The following is a 26287-nucleotide window of genomic DNA, read 5'->3' on the forward strand; positions in this document are numbered from 1 at the left end:
GTTCTCAAAGGTTTTACTGACAGTGCAGGTAAAGGCTGGGGGAGTTTTTGGGTTGATGAAAGGCTCCAATACCCAATTGTCATTTAAAAGCATTCAGATACTTTCATATCTCTTATGAAATAAAGAATTACAACTAAGAGCAAGACTAAATGAGCAGTAATTACCTTTTATATGTGTTCTATCTTTAACCCAGATTTACACAAATTGTGTGTTATTACATTATCATGTGTCAGTGCACAGAGCTGGTGAGTATAAGGAAAGGGAGGATTTTCTGGGAGGTTGGGAGGATGCAGGTACTTCCACACAGTCAGTCACAGGCAGCTCTTTCCCATTCCATCACAGTCACTCCCTGTCCTAATAGTCTGTCTAAATTAGGAAGATGAATGGCCAGGTTGCTCTGATGCAATACTGCAGCAGATCTGGGCCGCTCTGAGGACTGTTTTTTCATGGAACCTACACACATTAACTTCATGGTTTTAGTTATGTAAAATTGCTAAAAAGCCTTTATGGCAATTAAACAGGAAGTGGCACAAAGTGGTTTTTGGTTTTGTTGTTCTGACATTACATTAACAGCTACAGGGAAGTCGAATTGATAGACAAAACCTCTTAGCTATAAAAATCCTGAGCCTAACTCAAGCCAGATTCCAGCCAAGAGTCCTCCAGTGCATGTTTTTCAACAGCAGAATAACAATACAGCTCATATTCCATGAGCACCAATTTTTTCCCCATGTGCTGCTTTGTGAAATTATACAAAAGGAAGAGAACTGTATATACAGTGTTATTGTTCTGGTCCTTGACCTGATACTCTCCAGCTGTCTGTAGGAAACTAAAGTCACCTTCTCAAAAAAGGCCAGTGTTTGGTGTGAATTTGATAGTTAAGTTTTATTCTTAACACAGCTAAAGGAAAAGTAGCTGTGCATTTTTTTCCTTGTACAGACTAGTGTGTAAAAACACATCACATTTCGCATTTTTTTAAGATACCATTATCGAAAAAATTTCAGAGTTTCAGGCACTCTTGTTGCAGTCTCATGTTGTTTTGAAAGAACACTTCAAATGAGGTTGCACTGTGAAAAACCGACTCATTTACTCATCTGGGCATAATTTTAATGTTCTTGTACTTGTGCTGCATGATGCATAGCTTGTAGAATAGAGATTTAAGGTCACAAAGCTTTGGTTTTTTAGGGTGATTTATTTGTTGCCTTTTTTTTTAAAGTCTTATAATTAGGATTTTTTGTAAACACTGCATTGATGTACATAACACTGCATACACATTGTTCATTGCTGTCTGCAGAGGATTACATTCAGAAACAACACAAGATTAGATTTGTAATATATTCATCAAATAGAAAGTCTCCAAGTATACTTTTAAAGATTATGGTATAATGGTTTGGCTGAAGTTCATATCCTGAAGGGAAAAAAAATATTTTTTGAATAATACTAGTTCATTAAAATAATTTAAGAATTCTTAAGAGGGCTCCCATATGAGGTGCCAGACTGATTCTAAACCTCACTGAATATCATGTCTCACAGAATTATGCAAATGCCGGTCAACTCAGAGTCAACTGTAGACTGAAGACTCATGTCTGGAACTTCATAAAATATTAATATCAAGGATTTTTTGGAGGAAAAAAAATTAAATCCGGCCCTGAATTAATGAAACTTGGGAATCAACTTGCAAAACTATCAAAGGGATTATTGTAAAACAACTTATGTTCTCAGGATGCCTCCAAGAAATGAGAGAGTTCCCTTCTACTAAACTCCCTGAAATCCCAAGGCAGCAGCCTGTAAAATCAGTGTAACATGCTAGCAGGAAAATGAAAGGCTCTTCTTATCTCTACCACTGGCTTATCTCTGTACTTTGGACTTTTTATCACTTTTAACACATCGTGCATTGCAGGCGTTTATGTGGAGGTTATTCTCCTGCACTTCCTAAGACCTTCTGATTTTCTCCCATTTCCTCTTTTCTTCTACATTTTTCTTCTTCAGGTGAAGTCTTCACAATTGCCTCTGTAAAACTTTGGTTCTCTCCTCACTGTTTTCTTCTAAATTTGTATGTCTTGCTGTTTCCATATTTCTAAGTTTCCTCAGCAATCTTCATTCTCTGCATTTCCAAAAAGAAAAAAAAAAAAAAAAAAAAGAGAAAGAAGCCTCCACAGTAAATGCTGTTAACCTCTTTATGAAATTTATATGTCCCACTCTTTTTTCATTGTGTAGTCTCTGGGCTAATTACCATTATCAGTGAGAGCCTGGATTCAGCAGACAGATCCAGCTCTGTAGCTCAGAGCAGTTTGGTGGAGCAGTGGAGGAAGCTGGCACAGTTTCCCATTGGTGAATAGTGATGTGAAAATCCCCATTCCTTTCTCTTCTCCATTATGTGCCTCCTACCTGGTAATTCTCAGCGGCAAATAATATCCACAACCCATTAGGGAATGAGAAGAGAGGAGTGTGTAATATGGAAATCAAGATTACAAAGGAAAAGTAACAAAGGTAAAAGCCTTGAACAACAACAACAAAAAATAGGCATTTGAACCCTAATTCACAAAGCTGCTCAGACACTTCAGTTCTGTCAAAATCAATAGGTGTTGGGGGCTCAGTTAATGAGAGCTGGTGACTATATGGTTACAATATAGCAATGACTTTTGGCTACTCTTAATAATGAAAATTACCTGTATAAACTCCTGACAGGCTTCAGGGTTTTTGTCATAAATAAATTAATTTTCTCCAGGGCAGTTCCTCCTCATCTTTTAAAGGACTGTAATAGATGAATTTCTAGAATCTGGGAGGTTCAGTCTTCTAATGATTGTTTTTTATACCAGAGAGAGAGAAATTGTGTATCTCATGTACTGTTTAGGAAGGAACCAGAATATGAATTCTGATGCTACTCAGCATGCATCATATTTGTCATGTTTCAGAATTATCCCTAATTTTCTTGGCTTCCTCCCCAAATTGCTTCAATCATTAGTCTTTTCCTTAACTACTTCTCTTGATGTGTGTCATTATGGTGGCTGCCTCTCAACAACTAGCTTAGGGAAAAAAACATCTCACAGGTCCCACAGGGCAGGCAGAGCTACTTCAGAGAGCCAAGAGCAGAATGTATTGTGGGACAGCTGGCTCTGCTGCCAGCCTCGGCTCCAGCAGGGTGAGTCAGGAGTAATTAGAGCACAATTGCTGGTCAAAATTAGGACCATTCACTCTCGGTTCTTTCAAGTAGGTGTAATTTCACAAAAATAAGTAGAAATGGATCATTTTCTCTGGAATGAATTAAAACATCTGTCTGGGAAGAGTTTTGAATCAATACAGGATAGATTTAGTTCTTTATAAACATAACAAAGTATTGTCCTGATTCTGCCCCTTGTCATCATGACACCCATGTAGGCACTTCCATACACTACAGGCCCAGCAGGACTTGAACAAAGTCACGAGGAGCTGCAGATTGATTGTTTGTCAAGAGATAATTTGGATTGATTGGGGCAGCTGAGTTCTTGGTAGCTTTTAAAAAAATTCTAATATATAAACATTTTTACAATTCTTTCTTTTTTTTTTTTTTTTTTTCCGTGGAAAGGGAAAAGTTTTTGGGCATTTTCAGTAAGTACTGTTAACTTTGATGTGTTACCAGTGTCCTTGTGTGACCTGTTTCTCATAACTCTGTCCCATACCAGAGAGTGCTGCAGCTTCATTCGCAATTCAAATTCCCAGGGTAAATTGTGTAGATAAATCTTGATGCCATGGTCCATTGAATTTTACCTAATATTATTCTTTTTCCCTCAAGAACTTCAGGAGACTGTGACTTTCTTCATTGACTTTCATTATTTTTCTCCAGCACATGAATAATTAATGTGGATTGCTCTGGACTGTTTAAACTCTTTATTAAAGGAATTGCCAAGAGTATATAGCAGTGTCTCTTTCATGAGCTGAACACAGGTGATTTCAGCACTCTAAATTAACACTGTAATAGGATTCAGAAATGCACAACAAAGCTATGAAACTGTTTTTCCAAATGCTCTCCCCAACAATAGCAATAAGAGCAATTTAAACCATTTTCAACATCTGTCAGGCTTCAACATGGATACACAAAAACAGGCAGATTTAGGGTAGTGTTTGGGTCCTGTCTCCCTCTTTGGTGCTCATCTGTTAAGTGTGGCTCCCAAACCCATGTGTGGTGCTGTCCAGACCAGAATTACTTCACTGCAATAAATGACTGTGAACTATCCCCTTGCACTTCAGACTTCTCTGACTCATATGATTCTTCTTTCCTTTGTAAGCTGTTTTTGCCAAGTCCACAAGATAATTTACCCAGCACAAATTAACTGTGAAATAGAGATGAAGCAAAAAGGAAAGGGATTTCTGAAAAGTCTGAGGAAGAAAAACAGAAGGGGTCCAATGTGACAGGCACTGGTCATACTGCAGATCTTGGCACAGGCATCATTGGTTAAAAGATGCTGCACTGTTTTCTAAGTAAAACAGAACAGAAAAGACAACAATACCAGAGAGGTCCTCTGCGAGAAATGTCTTTGAAGTCTGTTCAAGATGGTGTTGGAGAGGAACATTACCCTAAATATTGGGTAATTACTTACTTTTAGAGGCAATATAAGCGGATGAAAATTGCTGTGAATTCCAGTTATGTATTTTTAAGCACCAAGGAGATACTCATTAAGAACGTCTGACAAATAATGAAAAGAAAATTTTGCTGCTTGTTAGAGGAAAATGATAAACATACCTCTTTACTTTCCTTTGATTATGTACATAATGGGAGTTTTCCCAAAACATGAGGCATGACTTTAAAGAACCATTTAAAAAAAACACGCTGTCACTGAGTCTGGCTCTTGCAGATTGATTATTTCAGATAATGTGACAAAAGCTTCTTTACCATGTAAGAGTTTTGGAATATTTTATCTGAAAGAGCTACCTTCCAAAACACATAACCCCCAGAGAGAGTTCCTGTTTCCTCCAGCTGATGGTTCATTACTTCTTTGACCCAGCTTGTCTTAGCCCTCACTGTGGAACACATCTAGAATTATGTCATAATTAGGGCTTAGAATTCACTCCCGTACTGCAATTTTGTAAAACAAGTACTCTGGAATAGATTGTCAGTTACTGATGATAAAATGAGGTTGACAGATATAATGATGACAGTAGTTCTTTCACTGAATAAATATTACAGAGGGCTCTGAACTGCAATACTTGCTGGTCTGTGTGCAATGATATCGAGGAAGGCATTGCTGGTAGTGTCATTCTCTGCTGTATGTAGGCTTCAGTGTTATTTTTTCATGTCTTATGATTGTGAATAACACTGGAAGGCTTTGCTGCCAGTAGATTTTGTGGGGAAGGATATCAAACAGGCAATAGCATGTAAAACAATCAGGCTACTTGTTGATGTATTTAAACAGTGAAGTGGAATTATTAATTTACAATCAATGGTGTTCAGCCTTCAAATTCTCTGCTAAGTGCAAAAAATAATTTTGGTTAGTCGCAGTTGTAATTTCAGTGGGTGTTGGGTGATTTCAGTTTACTGCCCAGTAAGGAATTTAATTTTAGCATCTGGTGACCAGAAGGTATTGAATCTCAGTTACTGAAGGCCTGCTCTGGATCTTTATCACATTTTGTCTACAGGTTGTGAGCGATTTAATTAACAATTTGTAATTTTGAAGGAACAACTCATATATTTTATATTGTAGAGACACTGTTTTTTCCCCAGTGTGGGACACCAACATGGCAAAGGTCTCTTGTTTGGGGCTGCGTTACTTGAGTAAATCACGTTTGACCCCTCCTGCCACAATTAAAGTGTGTAGGTAAAAGATTTCAGTCTTGATCCTAAGAGGTAATAATTGTAATGTTTTAAAATTATCTTCTATTTATTCTCCAAAAATAAGTTCATCTACTTTTTTTTTTTTTATTTAAGGGGAGAGCTTGTTAGTGTTCGATGTAACTAAGGATTAGTGTAGCTACGTGTTTGCCAGATTCCATGTGTGCTCCCCATTTGCCTGTGAGGTAGTGGTGATCTCAGTAAAGAAACAGAGTAGAAAATGTAGCATTGAGAGAATTGTAATATTTCAGAAGAGGCAATGCAAGTTCTTTTAATATTTGCTGTGAAAAAAGACTAACTGACACACCAAAACACATGCTGCCCATATGAGCTGCTTTCTTTCTGAGCCCTGGGCAAACACAAATGCTGTTCTGAAGCTTTCTCAGTGATGGCCTTTCAGTGTCTCTTCTCTTCATGAGCTGTTATTACTGCTTACAGCTTCAATTATTCTTAGCAGTGACCTTTCCTCGGTGGTCCCCAGAAGAACAGCCCTACATCATCACAGTCATGGAATCAGTAATCAGATAAGTTAATAGTATTTTCATCACAGAGCAATTCCTTTCTTCAGCAGTGAACATGCTCAGACTGATTACATGCAAAGGAAAAGATGTAATTTTTTTTTTTTCTCCTGAGTGCAGAAAGGACAAAGTACAGCCCTTACATAGGGAGAAATAATAACACAGATCACAGCTTTCTTGTACTATTTTGCCTATTTAGTGCAGCAATCCGTACATGTTGAAGGGCAAGTGATGTAAAGAAGGTAATTGAAGTACTAATATGTACTGTCATTGAGGCTTCAGGGGCAAATCTTGGCTGTAAGTTTAGTACTGACACTTTTCCTAGTTGAACCAAAACTCTATTCCACAGTGAATTATTCTAGCTGGAGTCGTATTTCAGTACACAAAATCAGTGGGTACGAAAAATGATTGAAAGAAGGGGAATTCTGAGATGAGGAAATGTCAGCACCATATGGCAACACCTATGGGAAATCTTTCCAGACTTTTCTTTGGAAACTTTTTGTGTAGAGGATTGCACAGTCCTCCAGTTAACCACTGCAGGGATTTCTTTTGTCATCTTTATGACTGTTAATTTGGATTAGAGTAAGGCCTGGGTTTTTCACCAGGGATCAGTGCTCCACTGTACCAGGCTTTGTACATGCACACAATTAAAAAAGAAAAAAAAAATCAGTTCTCAAGAGTTTACAGTATTACAAAAACATCAGGCACCTATTACACTCAGAAAACATAAAAGGTGGAGCAAAGAAAGAAGATCAAAGCTTAGTACTTTTTATGTTGTTGTATATTTATCTTGCTTTCTCTCCTAGAAGACAGAGCCCCCTTAGTATTCAATATTATTTTTGACCACAGTGATTTACTTTTTTTCATTGTTAAATTACTATTCCAAGCAGTTGTTGATAAACCACCACAGAGTTTGGAACAGAACAAAAGAGCAAAGGAGAAAGGGGCTAAGAAGGGAGATTTAAAAGATGGGGCCTGGGGAATATCCAAATTTTTTATCACAGTGAATGTCAAAATGAAACTAAATAATGCAACGGTAGCATTTTGACATGCAATTGATAGATTTTGCATAATGAATATATACTCCCACTGCACATGTGTGCACACCTACTCACCTGTGTAACCCCAGAGTTTGGGAAACCGAGAGGAACTCTGCTTAGAACCTGTGATCAGCTTAAAGTACATTTTCCCCATCCATTCTTGCATTTTGTGTAATTCTAGATGTGTTAAGCACACATGTATGGCAGACAGCTGAGGATGTGTTGGATAGATCACAGCTTTAGCAGACTGAGCAAATTTATCTCACACCTCTATTAGTGAGAGGAATGTCTCTCTCAACCTGATGACTTCTCCCATCAGTTTTCTGCATGAAACCTTGTTTGATTCTTGCTACCAAGGAGTTCAGATTATCATTTGTTATTGTTGTTTTGCACTATCTTGTATTTTTTTCAGTTAGAGCTGTCCCAGTTTTGTGAGTTGAGCGCTTTTAAAATGCAATTCTTGGACTTTATTTCTTGATCCCATTATAGGGAAATAAACATGTGCTCACTATCAAGAGTCATTCACAGCTGGGACCAAAGACCCAACAAGGCCCAGCCTGTGCCCAGCATTGTCATGCCCAGGTGTTTCCTTGTCCCTTTCTCTCAGGAGCAGTGTTCAGCTCTTCTCACCCTTCAAGGTCTCCTTACCTTGCCTGCAACCAAATCTGAAAGAAGCAGATAAATGTGAGTGAACTTTCATTCCGGACTATAAAAAATGTTAATGATCATCAGCTTTTAATTAAAGACACAGACACTGGCTAAAATTTTGTGATGGAGTGAGGTTGTTATGGTCTTCAAATGTGAGGAGATGTTAAGTGCTCACATGAGAGCTGTAGGAAGAGAATGAAAGGAGAGGCAGAGAACTCTCAACAACAGAATATATTCAGAAGGTTTGTATTTTCCCAGCTCCTGATTGAAAAGTTGATAAGTTCTTGTCTATTGTTAGTTTCCTTATTTTTGTGATTGTTGATAAAGAGGGGCTATGACTTACTTTTCAATTTTAATTTAGAAAAATGCTTACAGACTTTGGCATTCTTGGAAGAGACATTTAGTGTAAAATCATCCTGAATTGGTTAACTGGAGGAAAGGGCAGAGAAATAAACAAAATATAATCTATTTGAAAGATTAGTCATGTTTTAAAAAAATATTTTCTTGATAAGAGAATTTTTACAACTTCTTCTAGATGAAGTTCAAGTGATTTCATCTGGTGCTTTGACTGTCCTAACCTTCAGAGGCACCTCTTATAAATCCAAACAAGCAGTATATTCCAGTACAATTTAAACTTTCCTATTTTTTGTTCAGGAAAGCAGAACTGCAGCATACCTGATGAAAAGAAGTAAGGGAGTAGTTTTATTAGTGTCTTACAAGAAGAATAACTTGACAAAGAGATTTAAACTTTTAGCTCCTGTACTCACAACAGTGTTTTCTGATTGTGTTGTGCTGCCTGTCTGAGAACCAGGGAGAGGGAGAGGAGGCTGAAAATTTTTCAAGGCCCTATGGAATCTCTTTTTTGGATATTGAATAATGTCCCATGTAAATATATTGTAATATACAATATTTTGACCTGATCTGTCACTACTCAGATGTGGGGATCATGCAAATGTTAGTGAAGAGGTGAATCTTCAATGCAAGTCAAGTGAGAAACCTCTTTGAATTCAACATTTGGCGAAGCAATGTCTGTTGGAAAATTATACAGAGAACTTGTCTTTTCAGGGCTGCTGTGTCAAGTGAGATTGGGGATTTGGGTTTGGTGTGTTGTTGGGGTTTCTGTTGGTTTATTTTTTGGGGGAGGGCAGGGGGTTTGAAAGTATTGGATCAACAGTTTATGTGTATTGGGAGATGATCTGTGACAGGGAGATTTTGATAGAAAATGCAGTGTAGATTTGTTCCCCTAAGGAGTGAACTGAATTAAATGTATTTTGGAGACTATAACACTTCACTCTTCAGTGGTGACTTATTATCACCATTACTATTAGTAGGGAGATGATATTTAAAATGAAATATGATGCTTCTCATTGTCACAGCAAATAAAAACAAGAGATAAATTAGTAGCTAAATTAGCATATTGACTAGTTGGGTGAAATATGCATAATAAGCAACTCCAGCAATAAATAACTTGAAACAAAATATTTTTCAAGGAGTTTTGGAGGTCCTTGTCTATTTTAGAGTAATCGCACATGGATACAGTTTGCCATCCATTGACTTTATTAATTTGCTCTCTCCAAGACAAGGAGAACAAAGGTTTACAAGTCTAATTGTATCAGATGCCTTGCTGCAAATCAAATAGACAACTGTTATTAAAAGAGAACCTAAAACATGATAAAATCAGTTTTCTGTTGTGCTTTTCATGGAAAACATATTAGTCAATAAAGCTAAATCAGAGTTCTGTATAGAGGTAGCTTGACTGTTTATTTCTTTGTACCTAAACAGGCTTATTTTGTTAATCCTGCATCTGTATTTTTCTGTTCTGAGACTATCAGTATATTATGGGATGGCCTACCTCAGGCAGGTGGCTGCAGGCAGCAGGTGGCTGTAATCCCAGCTCCCAGGTTCTTCAAAATTAGCAGAGTGCGGGTGAACCAGTCACTGCTCTAATGAACCACTCCACTAGAAATATTCCTGGCTGAAATTTGTCATCTGACACCTTTTGGATCTACAGCACTGCAGGATGAGAAATCAATTACAAAACTGTCTTCCCTTCATCACAGGACAAATTCTGCAGCACTGGACACACATATTTCAGGCTTCTGCTTTAACTTCTTCGTAATCTCTTGGGAAAACAAGGAAGAGAGATTTAACCAGGGATTTTCTCCTAATCATAAAAACTTTTCTTTAGAAGAGATAAATTGAGATTTCTGACAACAGGAGCACTGAAGTATAACTTTCATTTGTCCAGGGTATATTAGTGCATGAAGTCTTTTATGTTCTTTTATTATTTTTCTGCAACCATTCCTTTTTTTTTAAGTGATCTTAACTATGCTTTTAGTTAGACTGTGTACTGTACTCTGTGATGAGGTGTTTTGGTCACTGCCTGTCATTCTTGTCTGATGCTCTTTAGGAGTCAATGTAGAGTGAAGGCATCCTGCTTTGCTGGGTCAGTCCGTACCAGGGCTGCAATCAGATATCTTCAGGAGTTTTTGGACACTGTTTCAGCCCAAATGGTTGGTACAGTAGATTTTTCTGGAGCAAAGTCATACATGTCTCAAAACCATGTTAGAAACCACAGTTTGTGGACTGTGTAGGCACATTCCATTCTGCCAAACTCTGCTTGCAGAAGCTTTCCTTGTCTGAAACTTCCCTTTCAAAAGGTACCAAATGTATATCCACAGTTTATGGGGTATGGGTAAAAGGATGAGAGAATTCTTTTATTGGTGTTAATATTGTAAATCTGCTTCAGGTTATGTGTTTGTGGTCTTTGCAGGCAGGTGTGATATAAATGTGAGGGACTCTGCTGGTGCTCCAATATGTCTTGAATTCCTGCAGCTGGGCTTGCCTAGCTCAGACCTAGCACTGTGCTAATCAGTCCTGCTGAGACACAGCTTATTAGTTCAGGCTTAATGATGTGCTAATACAGTTACCTGCTGAAAGGCTATGCAGGCATACATAAGTCACTCTATCCCCCCCCCAAATTTTCTTGCAGCAGGATTAGGAGCTAGGTAATTCACAGTCAGAGTATTGAGCCTTTAAGTTCTTTTCATAAGAGCAGTTTACTTAATCCATTTGACTCTCTGATGTACTCTGTGCTCTCATGGTGGTAGGACAGCTGTGGAGAGAGGATTTGCTCATGTGTTTGGATGTGGTGAAGCTCCTGGCTGGTTTTTTTTTTTTATGCAAAGTGTGAGAGAGTTGAAGATTGTTTTATATCTATAACACTTTTTAAATTACAGATATTTTTCAGAGAAGTTAAAAGGCTTAATTGTGAAAATATATTCTCTAGTGCAGTTTCTGTGTTCAAAATGCAGCTTTATTCCATGGATTTTATCCAGTCTTAGTTCTTTATCTTTGTCAGAAAATAAAGAAACTGCTGATTTTGTCAACCAAGTGTGTGCCCTTCAGAATAGCAGAATACTTCATGCTGCTGCTGTACTTAGTCCTTGTCCCTGTGCCCCATGTGGAGTGACCAGAGCAGAGACATACCTTGCCCACTTCTGTGCTGTCCTCACCAATATCAGCAGGAGCTCATTTTGTTTAAGGGTAAAAGGGATAATCACTAAGTGTCTCAGTACCTGGTTAGGTGACCCCAAGCAACAGGGGAACAGGATAGTTCACCTGTGCAGATGTGTGTAAGTGAACGAGCTGGGCTTGCCAAGCTGGACACAGTTTGTAGGGGGAGGTGTGGAGCTGGGGCAGCAGGGCCCATAAAGCAGCTTGTTTTGGAAAAAAATTCCTACTTTAAGTGGAAAAAATCCTAGAATCTTTTTCACAGACCTGTACTGATTTTTCAGCTGTCTGTGAGGTATCCTGCTATTGGTAGGGATTGCTTAATTTTTAAGCTTTCCTCCAAGGAGTTAATGCTCCTGAGCATCCTAGGCATGGTCAGTGGTTGGAGTTCCTAAATTCAAGCCTAATTGGATCAATTTATACCTGATTTCTAGGCTTGTCTCACCTCAGTAGCAATGTCCTTAGGAAGTTTATGGTTTTTTGGAGTTTGTTTTTGTAGTGTATTGAAGCATTACTGTGCTGTGGTATAACGATGTATTCAAAATTAAGAGAACATAAAGTTCCTCAAATAAAAGAGAGAGACAAGAATGGAGAAAACTGAACCCTCAGTAGGGGAATTAGGGGAAGAGCAACATTAAAGGTTGTTCTGGAAATTGCCAGTTAGTAAGTGCTGTTTTGTCAGACCTGTTCTGGACTTTCTGTACTGCCCAATTTAGACTCCCAAGGCCAACCAAATGTCTGACTCTTGCTGAGCATTTAATAGGTCTAATTTAATCAGTCTGCACTAATTATCCATAGTTTGAAACCTGTGTTAATTTTTACTTTTCTGTTGTGTTTTTAGGCTGCCTGTTTGAAGATGACCTTTGCAAATCTTTTGAAATCTGTGTAAATGGTAAGTCTTCAATATTTTGTTTGCTGATTAGTCTGTCCTCCATTCCAGTTGGTATGTGGCTGATTCAATAAACCAAATTTATGTATGAATGAGAAGGAGAGGAAGGAAAAAAAAAGGATATCAGGTATGACTCTTCTGGTCAGTAGTCAGGGGAAATTTAATAGATTTAAAAAATATATAAATATTCTCTCAACCTTGAACAACCTCATCTTGTTTTTTGTGAAATAGACTGTAACTAAATTAAACACTCTGAAATATGCTAATGTTTAGTTTGCTTTAATATGGGTGAAAATAACTGTTTTGTTACCTTCAGGTTGTTCCTCTTCTTAGGGGATGATGCTGAGTAATTTAATTCCCGATGAAGGACAGAGTTAGAGGGAGAGCTTTGAACTGTTGTAAAATATGTAGATCTGCAATTAAGGGGTTTAAATTTTTTTTTATATTAAGTATTCTATATGAGATTTTTTTGTGAGTGTGTGGCATGATGAAGTAGTTTTGTTTTCCATCAAACCCAGAAACAGTAATACAGGTCTATTAATAATCAGAAAAATGCCAATTTGTAAAAATTCTGTATTGAGGATTTCCATGACTGACACCAGAAAGGGTGGTGACAGATTTCTACAGTGGTGCATTTTGCTGACTACCAGTATTTTCAAGTGCCTCACAGTAGTCTTCCCCAATGCAAGCATATTTAATCAGGTTTTATGATAGGCCACTGTTATATCTGGCAGCCAGTGCATAATAGGGAATTTATGCAACAGGTTATAGTAATTTCTGTACTTTAACTGATCTCTCTATTGAAGACTTTGCTGTTCCTACAAGTGTTGTTTCCTACTTCTTGCTCTACCTGTTTTCTTAGTTGAAGATGCAGTTTCTAAAGTCTTAATTTGACACTCTTTAGCATGCAAAATTAAATTATGTCATCGTATTTGAATTTGAATGGACCTTTTCTGTAGACCTACTCTTATTTTGGCATAACAAACTTAAAGAAATATCTGTAATGAATAAGCCAGTTGATCAATAATATTTCCTAATGTCTGATCTTGTTTTAAAAAAAAACACTTGCATGGATTCAGTCAACATGCTTAAGGTAACTGCATAGTATTTCACTTTTTTATTGCTGTAACTGGGCAAATGTTGTCTAGAGTGGATTTTAAATGCTGTCCTTGATGCAAGTCAAAATACGCAATTTTTGAGAAAATGAACAGGATCTTTGGAAGATCATACTTGGAAGCACTAAAATACCATCAGGATTTGCTTTTTTATATGTATCAGAAAGGAAGCAGGGCCACTTGCTCCTGAGCAGGCCTTCATGTTTTTCCTGTCTGAACTGCTGCTGACTCAAGTGTACCTCTGAAGTTTTTCAGAAATCCTGATATGTTAAAGTGTGAGTGCTTTGCTGGATTGAAAGCTCAGGAATTGAAGTCTCTGGAGGTCACTGTGTTCCAAGGTCATGAAAAGCTTTGCCTCCTTTGTTGCCACACAAGTGCATATTTCTGAAGTACAGGGTGAAAGTGGGAAAGAAACAGCAGTGACTTTTCAGTAGCATCATAGAAGTGCCTTTGATCTGCAGATCTGCTCCTGACTCCTGCAGGAAGGCTGATAATTTTCATCTGGTTCTCTGCCTCCAACAGAGGCAATTGAACTTACTGTGTTTTCAAAACTAAAACTGGGTTTGCCTACTGAGGGCAGAAGTCACAGTATTTGCTGTCATGTCCTCAGCTGGAGATTCCAAGTACATTTCATGCATCAGACTTGGAAAAGCATAACCAAAATTCCAATAACTGAGCTGTTTCATAGCTTAGAAAAATAAAGTACTGTTATTCCCTTCTTGTTTCTTCTGAAGGGAGATTGTGACTGAAAGATTTTGACAAATGTTCATTTGCATGTGTGCTGGTTTAAAGGTAAACTGGCAGGAGAAATGAATCCAACTGAAAAGAGATTATAAATCAGAGTTACAATTTAATAAAAATAATACAATAAATACAATTATACAGACAAACAATTGGTTTTAACCCACAACCCCCAGATGTATAACCCAGCACCCTGGGCATGAACAGAAAGAATGGTGTTTGTTGGCCCCCGTGCTGAGCCCCACGTGGTCCCCACGAGTCGAAAGTAAAAGGAAAGGAGGACCTGTTGGTGCCAGTGCTGCTCACACTCTGGTCGAGGGTGGTGCTCACACTCTGGTCGAGGGTGGTGGTCGCCATCCAATCGAGGTTCTGCTCCTCCTCTGGATCCAACGAGTGGGCCCAGAAGTCCCAAGACCCCAAGACTTAGGTTTGAGTGGGAATGCCCAGTACCTCCCCCAGGGCTGGGAGTTCCACAATGGGTGATTGTGAGTTGTGAGATAGTTGTGGAATCCTTGGTGGCCCGTTAGCAGACATTACCCCTCAGGCTGGGTGTGGAGGTGTTAATGACTCCCCGGAGGAGAGTCAGCACACCTGAGTCATTGGTGTGAGGACAGGAACATCCTCCTATCTCACAGGCTTCCCAACACCCAGCCTATAGCCTGAGGGGTCAGGTGTGCTCTGGGCAGCTACTGCCAATGGCCTGTTGTTAACAGTTCCTGGGAAATGACACAGAGGGTGTAGAATATGCAGTTTGGGTTACACCCACACAGTGATGAACTGGTCCTGGCTGCCCTAACTAGGACATTATGAGTAAAAAAATTGGTGTTCAAAGAATTTTTTTTATTGTTAAAAGCAATGTAATCCAGTTGTAATATCTGAGATAAGCAGCATAACTGTTTGCATCAGAGATAATAATTGCTTGCATCTGTTTAGGTCACATGCCATTTTCACAGGGCAAAGTACCTGCTGTAATAATGGTTGTTGACTTTTCTGCTCCTTTCCCTCATGATATAAAGGTGTTTTATGGCTTCAGTGATGGGTTCTCACTTATGTTTGTTTAATAGCTCCAGCAGCATTCATGCAATATTAATTTATTTCCACAAACCTTTTATCAGTTTTCTGAGCTGCACTGACTCATCAAGTGGTTAAAAAGGAACATATTGTTTTATGTTTATTTTAATGGCATAAGGATAAGCCAAAAAGAAAAAAACCCTGAGTTAGTTTTCCTGGACCCTTCCTTTGCAAAGCCAGAACTTTGAGAGTTCTGGTGATTTTTAGGTGATCTTTAAGACAGAAATCCTTCACTTACTCTTGACCAGTCCTTGTATTTATATATTAAATGTAGTTTAACTGGATAAGTGGGAATATGTCATATTTTGTTTTGCATTTTGAGAGGTAAAATGATTTAGATGTCATTTATTTATCTTCTGGTACATCATTACCTCTATATTACAGTTGGAGGAACTGACATTTTCACCCATCTAAAATGCTTGAAGCTTGAAAGCTTACAGCTAAAAAAACTTGATATGAAAGGTCAATATGCTTGTGAGCTGCAGACCCTAGTAGAAAATCTGACACACTATAAGTTTGGAAATGCTTGCTCCCCAATAAATGCTGAGAAGCTGTTGCAGGTAGCACAGGAAGCAAATAACATCTTAATTAAGCGAGATATATAGAAGGAAAATAATAATATAAGAAATAGTGTTTGCAATGAGGGTGTGTGTAGTGATACAGCTGGGGCTAAAGAGGGATATGGCAATCACATGTTCATGTAGGATTTGGTATCTGGGTTAGAAGTTTAAGCAAAAGAGTTTGCCTGTGTTTGTATTTTTTTCTTGACAATTATGCCTAGAATGTGTTTGTATAAAAAGGAAAGAAAAAAAACATCAAGAAAGAATTTTTAGGTGATCTCCAAGGCAGAAATCCTTCACTTACTCTTGAACAGTCCTTGTATTTATATATTAAATGTAGTATAACTGGATAAGCGGGAATATGTCATATTATGTTTTACATTTTAAGTGATAGTAAAGCAGCTCATGTAAAACATCAGCTTGTGTATCTTCCTTGTTGGAAGGTTTAAACAAACTGCCTCCTGAAAGCAGCTAAACAAAGACAAGTTTTTATCCTTTCTTGTGAAATCATGTTATTGAATTCTAGCAGTGCCACTGGGAAAGACACCATGTGATACAGATAAAAGCATCAATTTGAAAATAATCTTCTCTTATTGGCCTCTTTCCTCCCTTTATTGAACTGCTCATTTAGAAGAGTGGCATTCTTTCCTTTAGGTTTACTCTCCAGATATTTAGCTCCAGAAAGCAGCTTTGTGCTGTGTTTTATCTGTTCCTGGATACCGTGATATCTTTGTTCCTATCAACAGAGCCTTTATAAACCAGGGCGGTTTTGTTTATGAGAGCTGTGGCTGCAGGCCTCCTTCCCTCATGAAATCACGACAGGGTTCACACAGACACGATCAGATAGCAGAAAACAACTCTGTGAGGCCAACCAAGAAAAGTTAATTAAATGCAGGCATTGGCGAATTGTGCATCATTAGGTCGAGCCTCGCTGACAAACACCAACCTCCTCCTCGGCAGACACGGTCTGATGTCTGCAGCGGGGTTTGAAGATGCTGTGCTGCTGGAAGGCTGGGCAAACAGCACTGCACAGCTGAATCTGTTGCTTTATGTATGCAAGCTGCACTTGTTAGGAGGGACTTAGGTTAGCACAGTGTGTCAAGGCATCCAAGCATTGCAGCCCAAAGTCATGAACCTTTCCAAGTTTGGATGTCTCCAGGTAGTTCAGAATATTAACGCGCTTTCTTCCTCAGCTACAAAGCTCCTTGAACGTTTGGAATATAAGTGATTGTATGTGCTGGTGATGAGCCATAAATGGTAAACATGTGCTACAGATGATAAGGGAGAGAAGTCAGAATCCCTGAAATGGTTTCTTGAACTTAATGTGTTACGCTTTGAGGTTTTCCAGATCATTGCCTGGTAGGATGGGGTTGCAGAGGAGATGCACCTCAGCATTGGTTAGCTAACAGATGTCTGCAGCTAGCTCTGCATTTACAAGGCACTACTCTTCAAAAACCATCACATTTTTGTCAAATCGCACTATAAATCTGAGCCTAAGTTTTCTGAACCTTTCCAGTAAACATCAGTGCTTGTTATAACAAAATTCAGACTTCTGAGGATTAACACTAAGTGGTCCCTCTACATGCTCTTGCTTTATTGTGTGCAGAGAGATTTTCTGTGCTTTCCCAGGGTATGGGGACTCTTCACAAATAACTTAAATCCTAATACCATCTGATGTGATTCCCAATCTGAATTCTGAAGTAAATGGGAATACATGTATGCTTGGAGTAAAAAGCTGACCAATTATTTAAATATAAGGATTTACTTCTAGAGGTTCTTCCATACCAGCTCAAGGAAATCATGGATTTTTTTGTCAGACACTTTACTTATTCAAAGCATATTTTAAAACATTATGTCAGAAGAATGTCAGAGTCTTGGTACTCAAGAAGGAGTAAATTTTAACATCTGCCATTGTATAATATTGGTCTGAAAACCCACATCTTTACACACTTCAACTGAAATCAAGAGTGAGTTAACACATAAATACTCCCGAGAATCTGTGGTTAGGATGGTGTCTTAGTCATTAGGAATATTTTTCATTTCTTAAAGAAATGCACCTTTTGAAATAACTCTGTGGAAATAAACACCAGTGTTCACTGAGGAGCACTTTTAATACTAATGCAGAACATTTTTGAGCTATTTGAGGTATCGAAGGTTAAAAATTAACACTTTAAGTTTTACCATAGAGTTAAAAATGTCAGTGCAGTGATGACTTCATCTTCTTTAACTTGAAACATTATGGTGGGGTTTTCTTTCCTCACTGAAGAAAAGGCCCATCTGTCTTCCAAACTGTATTTGTGTCTTGTGTTGGTCTTGATATAGTGTTAAAATAGCTACCTGTGTGATAGTGGGGTAGAAATGCCCAGTACTACTGGCATTAGAACTGAAGGAGTGACCAAGGGGAAGTTACACTCTTCTCCTTAGGAAAAGATGCTTAGCATGGTAATGCAACTACAGTTATCCATCATCCCAGCTGCCACTAAAAGCTTTATTGTGGGGAGTTGTTCATGGTGCAGAATCTCAAGGTGTAGCTCCTGCAGGGCAGAAAAGCATCGCTTAGACTTCACTGACAGTGTGCTGTTCAGCACCAGGTATGTGAGGCAGCTATAAATCTACCACCAGCCATAGGTAATCCTTTATATTCCCATGTCTTGTGCTAGGAAATAAGTCTTGGATCTACTGGGTGCTGTATTTCATGTAGACAGACCTCCTGTGTTTTTAGAGCTCAGGCAAGAACACTGCTGTGTTGTCACATGGAAACTTTAATTTCTCTCTTAGTGATTTGTGATAGTGTATTTTCTTGCTCCGAATATCAGCGTTGGCTTTCACAGAACCTGGGCAAGCACTGTGAGGAAACTTGTTTGACCAGTGTGTTTTTGAGTGATTTGGGGGGGATTTTGGTGTTTGATTCAAGAAGTTTGATTAAAAGATCCCACCTCCCCACCTGCAGGTTGGGCAAGTGAAGGTCATGTGTGTGGGATGGGATTACATCATTGGAGAGTAAACAGTTATCTGGTATCTCCTTCTCCTCAAAATTATACATTTATGGTGATAAGGTGGATGAATATCCAAAATCTAGTGTAGTAATCTGATAGTAGGGTTGAAGTCCTGAAATTTTTGGATTTGCCTTTTTTTTCAGATTCAGTATTTCTCCCAAACATTTTGGTTGATATGAAATCTTCACTGTTACGAGATGTGTTAATTAAAAACCTAACCAAATCCTATTTGTCTGCTGCTTTTTTGAACTTGTACTAGGCATGGTATATAAAATTCAGGGTAACTTTGAATATATATGTTATGCTAGCATGCCAAATGTATCATGAAAATATATTTTGGTATTAGAGATATTGTCTTTATCATGTCACTTGTCAGTGTGTGGCCGACTCTTTTTAGGTAAGGTACATGGTAGCTGTTGGCGCATTCATTGGACATGTTCAGAGATGTTCCCTATTTCACTATTTTATTACACTAAAAAAAAAAATTACCCTTTGAGAGACCATGGAAAAATACAGCCTGTTTGATAAAGGCATTAGGGAGTCTCAGCAAGGTTTGTGCCTGATGAATCATGAAACACGAGAGCCTGAAAAGGACAGTGTGGTCTGTAGAGAAGAAGAGAACACCAAGGGATAATGTTCTGGCAATGAGGTGGAAAGCAAATGAATCTTGGTTTGGAGTGACACTGCAGCAGTGTGCCTCTGCTCCAAATGCATCATACTTTGTCCTCTTCTTGTGTCAGGGGACAGTCAGAAGTCTTGTGGTTTACTTCATGATTAAGGTGTTTGGGTCATCACTTTTGAAGGACAGTTTTTTTCTTTAAATTGTTCCCTTTTACTTAAAAGACCAAATCAAAACATCAGCAAAAACACGGCATAAAAATTTTTATGAAGAAAGAATTGTAATAAAAATTGTCAAAAGAGAGGAGATAGGAAATTGGTGAGTTGGCAGTGACAGCTACACAGCAATACTGCAATTATGGGGCAGCTTCAGATTTGAATGAGATATGACTTTTTTTTCTGGTGTTAAAGGATTCCTTCTACTCTAGCATTTGATTCCTTAAAAATGTGTAATTCCAAAAATAGCTTTGCATAACTTTGGATCTACTTACTTGTTTTGGGTTTTGTCTACTCTCTGTCAGATGTGAAACTGTGGTGTTTGCCTTTGTTATCCCAAATATCAGTAAGTGACTCGTGTCTCAGCAGCATTGCAGTGGTTAGCTGGTTAATTACATTAATTACTGAGGTACTTTGGTGTTTAACGGAGGCACTGATGGGTGTGTCTAAACGAGGACAGACTCAGAAACTTTGAACCCATCCCCTGCCTGGGAAAACTGTGCTTTTTAAAATAATCATGGTGCTTTTGTCTTTTTGAAAACATCAGTAGTCCTGTCTAATAGTACATATACTTAAGATATGGGATCAGGGACCAAATAATATATTTCCAAAATGTACCAATTTTGCAAGGACATTAATGAATGACTTTTGACTATTCACTCCGTGTTTTATTGGGTGTGTGGGAGGCAAAGCTGTAGATTTACTAAATATCTCCTGAAAAACATCCTTCTGGATGATGCTTTACAATTAGAAGGGTTTTTTTTGTGCAGAAGATGACATACATTTTTTTCTTATTTTTCTGTCTTTTTTCTTCAAATGTTCTGTTAAAACCCTTCTCCCTGTTTGCTGCCCAAACTGCACATCAGTTGACTTCTGTTTCATTACAATAATCATTTAATGAATATTGGTTGGTTTCTGACTTCATAGTGTTTGACAAGGACTTATAGTTTTTTTACTCTCAATATGCCTTTAGACAGTAAACATAATAGGAAAAAAAATATTTATGGTTTGCAGGGGGAAAATGTGGTCCTGGGTAAGTAACTTCTCAGAGAATATAGGAGGAATGAATAGCAAAACCTAATGACTTGAACCACCTGAAAGTGTATCTACCTCAGCAGAGCAAAAGTAATAGCAATCTTCACATGAGAGACATATTTTTTGTCTGAAGACAGCTTTTATGTGAAAAATATATGCAATAATTATTAGCATCCATGGTAACATGTAAGAAGCTAAGGAGGAGGGTATTACTTTATAATATTCTGAATGAGATGAACATTTATGTGCATATGAAAACCATAAATATATAATGTGCAAAAATACCTTTCAATTACTGTGATTGTTTTGAACAGATTAACAAAACATTTGCCTTTTATTAAAATTATTTTTAAATAAAGAATGTAGTAGTTTTATCCCAAGTTGTGTCCTTATTACCGAAGTCCTTGGTTTGGATTGATTTGGTCCAAAGCAGAACATTCATCTGAAGTGAACTAGAAAATATATGCCTCTCTTTATTCTGATGCTTACAACTAATGTTTTGTAATAAAGAACAGTGAGAGGCTTTTATTGTTGTATGTCCTCATTTAATAAATAAAAACAATCTGAAAGTGATCTAATCATAGTACTGTTGATTAACAGGTTAAGAAAAGTCATTCTCCTTTTTATGCCATTTCAAGATTTTAATTTAAACAGAATTTTCCTTCATGCCCTACAACCTCCATGGCAACAGCAACAAAAGTTGCTCCAGAGGCAGACAGAACAATAGATATATTTTATGGTCCCAAACTATTTATTGTAATTTGGTCCTTTACCGTAATAGCTTTGGCTGCTGCTCTGCATAAGTTGAGAATATTTGGTTGCTTTTACTGCTGTATCAGCGTGTTCCTCTATTGCCCTGTGGTAAGATCAGCGTGATTTAAGAAGGTTGGTAACAGCAGTAGGTGTTAAGGCTGAGTAAGGGAATACAACATTTAATGTTTGGACTCTTCATTCTTCAAGGAACAATATCTGTCAAATGGAAAATATTTTCATTTTTAATGTAATGCAGTAAACATTTGTGTTAATGATGAATTTGCAATATTATGATAAGGTTGAAAACATGTACCTAATTTATTCTATTTAAAATCGACCCTTTTGAGATTGTATTTAGTCTTTCAACTGCATTATCTCACGGGGTCCTTCATAGGTTAGGCTACACCATCATATTTTTTTCCTGGAAGAAACAGGACAGGTATGATTGTGAACAGCTGCACACTGTGCAATTTTTCAATGGCATGAATGTCTATTTTTAGCTTTCTCTATCTGTTATTGAACTGCAATTGATGCTTCCTCTATCATAAACTCTGTAAGAGATGAGAAAGAGGTGTATTATCCAACCAGAAACTATAGTGTGCTGGTCGAGAGAAATAAATTGAGGGGAGTTGAAAACTAGTGAGACCTTCCTTCAGATTTTTTCTTTGTCCTGTGGTCCTCTCTCTTTTCATCATGCTGCTGTTTCTCTATTCCTGTGAAGTTCAGATGGAAAGGGTATTGAGGGACAATCAGATGGATGGACTTTTGGATGGCAAGATTGTTAATAATTTCATAGTTTATTGGACACTTATAGAAGGCAACCTGGAATACCCAGTCACACTGCAAGCACTTTAAAGGGCTTGTGAATTTCTAAAATTAAATCAATTTGTTTTCTTTGAAGGTGGAGTGGTAGTTTTGTTTCTAAATTTCAATTCTTTTTCTAGCTTTAAGTAATAAACTTGACTGCTACGTGTTTACTGTGACTTAAAAAACCCCCACCCTAATCTTTCCAAATTATAATAGTCTTCTGCTAGTCTTCAGATTTAATCTCTCTTTCTAGAATATTGTTTCATGTCCAAGTTAGAGATGTGCAGATTTAGTAGACTTCTACAATAATTAAGACTTCCTACTTTGCTGACTGCCCACCTTCATACTAATGGAATTTTGCTCTGGCTTATGCTGAGTATTCAATGGAACAAACTGTTCTTACAGTGACAGTAGCTATTAGGATAAGTTTTCTCTCAATTTTTACCTATAATTTTGATTGATGGGTTTGGTGAAGGATTGCTTCCTAGATATTCGATTTTTTTAAACTCTTCCACTTCTTTCTTTCTTAGTTAAAAATTTCTGTGGATAATAGTTGGGAAAAAATGGATCAGTATGTTCAACAAAAGATAATGTAGTATTGATATATAGTTAAGAAATACAAGTCCTATTCTGTGCCTCAAATTCTTTTTTATTCATTTCACTTCTGTTAAGGTAAATTTAACTTTAGGTGTCAAACTTCCATGCAGTGTTTTTCTTACAAATGTTGATGCTTAGTTTAATACTAAGATTTCTCTTCTCCATTTTAAATAGAATCACCACCTTTGCTTGAAATTCCAGAGGATACTCTTTCTGCTCCTCCGGTTAGAGCTCACCCACCCAAACTCTTGAGCCAGAAATCATTATAAGTGAAGAAATGGAGAGCTCTGAAATAAGTTTGGGCAGAAAACAATCCCTCTTTCAGCACTGTTTCACTGAAGGGTGGAGTGCTCAGTGGCAGAGGGTTGATGGACGTGTTTAAAGTCGCAGTACAAGTTATAAATCCGCGTTCACTACAAAGGGAATCAGGCAGTGCCCATTTCATGTCTCCAGATCTCTTGCATTGCCAATTAGAAGTCACACCTTCTTGCTGGGCTTTATTTCAAGTATCTAAAGAGATTTATAATGGCCCCCAGAATGTTGGTTGTTCCTTGCCCTGCCTGCTCCCCTCCCCCTACCTCAAGGAATAAGGTTATTGAGTAAGATTATTTTGTTATTTCATGAAATATTACCCTTCATGCATGATGCCAAAAAGAGTTACTGTTTTCAATGTGTTTTGTTGGCATGGTATTGAAAATAAGTTATGACTGGAATAGAGGTTAACAGCATATTTTAGAAGGGAAGATAGCTGGAGGTTCAAAAAGGCTATTTCATCCCAAAAAATCTGTAGAAAGAATCACTCCACCAGAAAGAATCCTTTTTCTATCCCCAGGCATCTCTTGGCCAACACATTAACTAACTCTTTAGGTTTTAAAGATGCCACACTGTGCTGCTTTGGGCTGGGCTAGAGTTAAATCTCTTCATAGTAGCTGGTGTGGGACTGTGCTTTGGGCTTGTGCTGGGAACAGTGTTGGTAAGAGGGATGTTTGAGTTGCTGGTGAGCAGCGCTTGCGCAGTGCCAAGGCCTCTTCTGCTTCTCGTAGGACCCCACCAGCGAGGAGCTGGGACAGCAATAAAGGTTGGGAGATCACAGGAGTTTGGGAAGGGACAGAGCTGGGACAGCTGACCCCAACTGCCCCAAGGGATGTCCCCCACCATATGGCTTCGTGCTCAGCAATAAACTGGGGGTGAGGCTGGTGGGGAAGCTGCTGCTCGGGCAGTGGGTGGGCACTGACAGGTTGGTAGTGAGAGGTTATTTCCACTAGCATCACCTTTCTTGGGTTTTATTTCTCTTGGGTTTGTCCTTTTTCTTTTCATTGAAATTTATTACCATTTTATTTCAATTACAAAACTGTTTTTATCTTGACCTGTGAGTTTTCTCACTTTTACCCTTCCCATTCTCTTCCTCCTTGCTGGGGGTGTCAGTGAGCAAGCAGCTGTGTGGTGCTTAGTTCCTGGCTGAATTAAACCATGGCATAATTTCACAGGAATTCTATGGCTGGTGAAGTTAATGTTATGGGTCCTTCCTGCTTTGCTTGAACAAGATTCCCACAAATGCAGATCAGCTGGCTCAAATAGTACCTAGTGCTTTCTCCCCAGTTAAGGGAAGAATGACATCATTAATTCATCACAGACCAAAGGAAATGATAGCTGAGAATTCTAGGGCTGAGGTTTCTCATCACGCATTTCATTTGTGCACTGCAGTACAGGAGCAAATATTTTCCTTTTTTAACTTGAATGTCTCTATATTAGATGTAAACAGGAAATGGGCATTTGTTAATGAAGCTGCAGTAAGTGCAAATTTCAGTGCCACTGCAAACTGCCTTTTAAGAATCATGACAATGACATTAAGCATTTGCTAAACAAAAGCTGCTCCTGTGTGTCATGCAGTTCACATCCTGTTTGCTATTTAAAAGTTGTTGGCACAGGTAGAAGATGTTTTTTGAAAACAATGAATAAACAGAACTCTCTTGGTCTGAAATCAGCTATTTTCAGAAATATAGCTTTAGATGGAAAAACAAGAGGAGGCATAAATAGGTTTTTTCCTACCTTTTCTGGCCTATCTTTTTTATGAGCTGGTGCTTTTACATCAGGTGTTAGGATTTTATGGAGCTGCAACTCTTATCTGAACCTGCTCCTTCAAGCAGAAAAACACTTTATATTCACATGAAAATAAAATCTGTTCCCTTGTTACAGAGAGCTTTCAAGGAGCCATTTATAGAGGTCTCCTGCAGGACATTGGGGACCAGGGTTTTGAGTCTCTGTGTGCCTCACAGAGGTGGAAATGTTAGTTCTTGCTCATAGAACAGTGACCTGGAATAATCTCTGCCCTCCACATGGTAGCTGGTCATCTTGCAGTAACCAGGAGAATAGCAGGAAGGGTTTTAGTCCAAACAAGTATCCCAAAATTTATGCAACAGGATGTCAGTACACATACTACAGAGAAAGCTTTTGGATTTAAAAAAATAAAATCTATATGTAATAGCATATCCCCTGAGGTTCAGAATTTTACAAAAGTAATTGGCTATGAACTACCTCTTGTTTTCAAAGTTCTGCAAAACTTAGTTTCATCTTGATTCATGTGCCCTAGACTGTTCTTTATGTTGTTTGAATTATGCAGGAATTGCTCTGCAGTCTGTGTGCCCCAAGCTGACTCTTTTGCTGGAAAAAATTGTGTGTTACAGCTACATAATCAATGACATGGTCTAAAATCACCCCATTAAAGGAGAAAAAAGTGCAAACAATGTGAGAAAACTCATATATCTCTTGTATAGTAAGATGATTATGATGATATGTGAGGTTTTCTTGGTAGAAAACACAAATTAATGCAGGTAATTTATTTTAAAAAGCATTATCCTTCTGTAGACAAGGAGATTTTGTAAGCAGTCTAACACTTGCAGAGGAGCAGAGCCATATGTCACTGCAGCAGGGCTGTCCTTTGGCTTCAGTAAAATGAGAACGAGAAAGATTTTATTGCTTTGGGTGTTAATACTGGTCATAATCAAGACGAAACTGAATTATCCACAGTATGAGTGTGTGAGATGCTGTTCAAGGCAACAATTTTATGGGGGAGCAGATTGATTTATTTGTGCCTGTTTGCTGTCTGTGCCTCTGAGCCGTGCTGTCTGCGCCGCTGGGGCCGTGCTCGGGGAGCCTCGACTGCTGAGGGCTCCTCTCCCCCCAGGACCAGCTTCTGGGAAACATCTTCCACAATTGCACTTGAAGAAACTGTGAAGAGTATTGATTAGTGGCCATTTTTGCAGGAGGTGGGGCTTTAAAAACTCAATTTTGTCATTTGTTTTTAACAATGTCTGAATCAACTTCAGACACAACTGAAGAATGCAGCTCTTTCTGGCAAGGTCAAGAT

General features: G+C 38.2%; 1 protein-coding gene across 2 annotated transcripts in view; it reads left to right on the top strand.

Moving 5' to 3' along the window:
• Window positions 1-26287, top strand: part of PTPRN2 (protein tyrosine phosphatase receptor type N2) — a 641953-nt gene that overhangs the window by 54334 nt on the left and 561332 nt on the right. Inside the window, exon 2 of one of the 2 annotated variants that reach the window (XM_064638038.1) lies at window positions 12364-12414. The exons of the other annotated variant lie outside the window; for it this stretch is intronic. Within the exon in view, the coding sequence (XP_064494108.1) occupies window positions 12364-12414 (51 nt within the window). The remainder of the gene's footprint in view (window positions 1-12363; window positions 12415-26287) is intronic. 2 annotated transcript variants of the gene reach the window in all.

This window comes from Pseudopipra pipra, chromosome 1, assembly GCF_036250125.1.
Source record: "Pseudopipra pipra isolate bDixPip1 chromosome 1, bDixPip1.hap1, whole genome shotgun sequence".
Classification (NCBI taxonomy): Eukaryota; Metazoa; Chordata; class Aves; order Passeriformes; family Pipridae; genus Pseudopipra; species Pseudopipra pipra.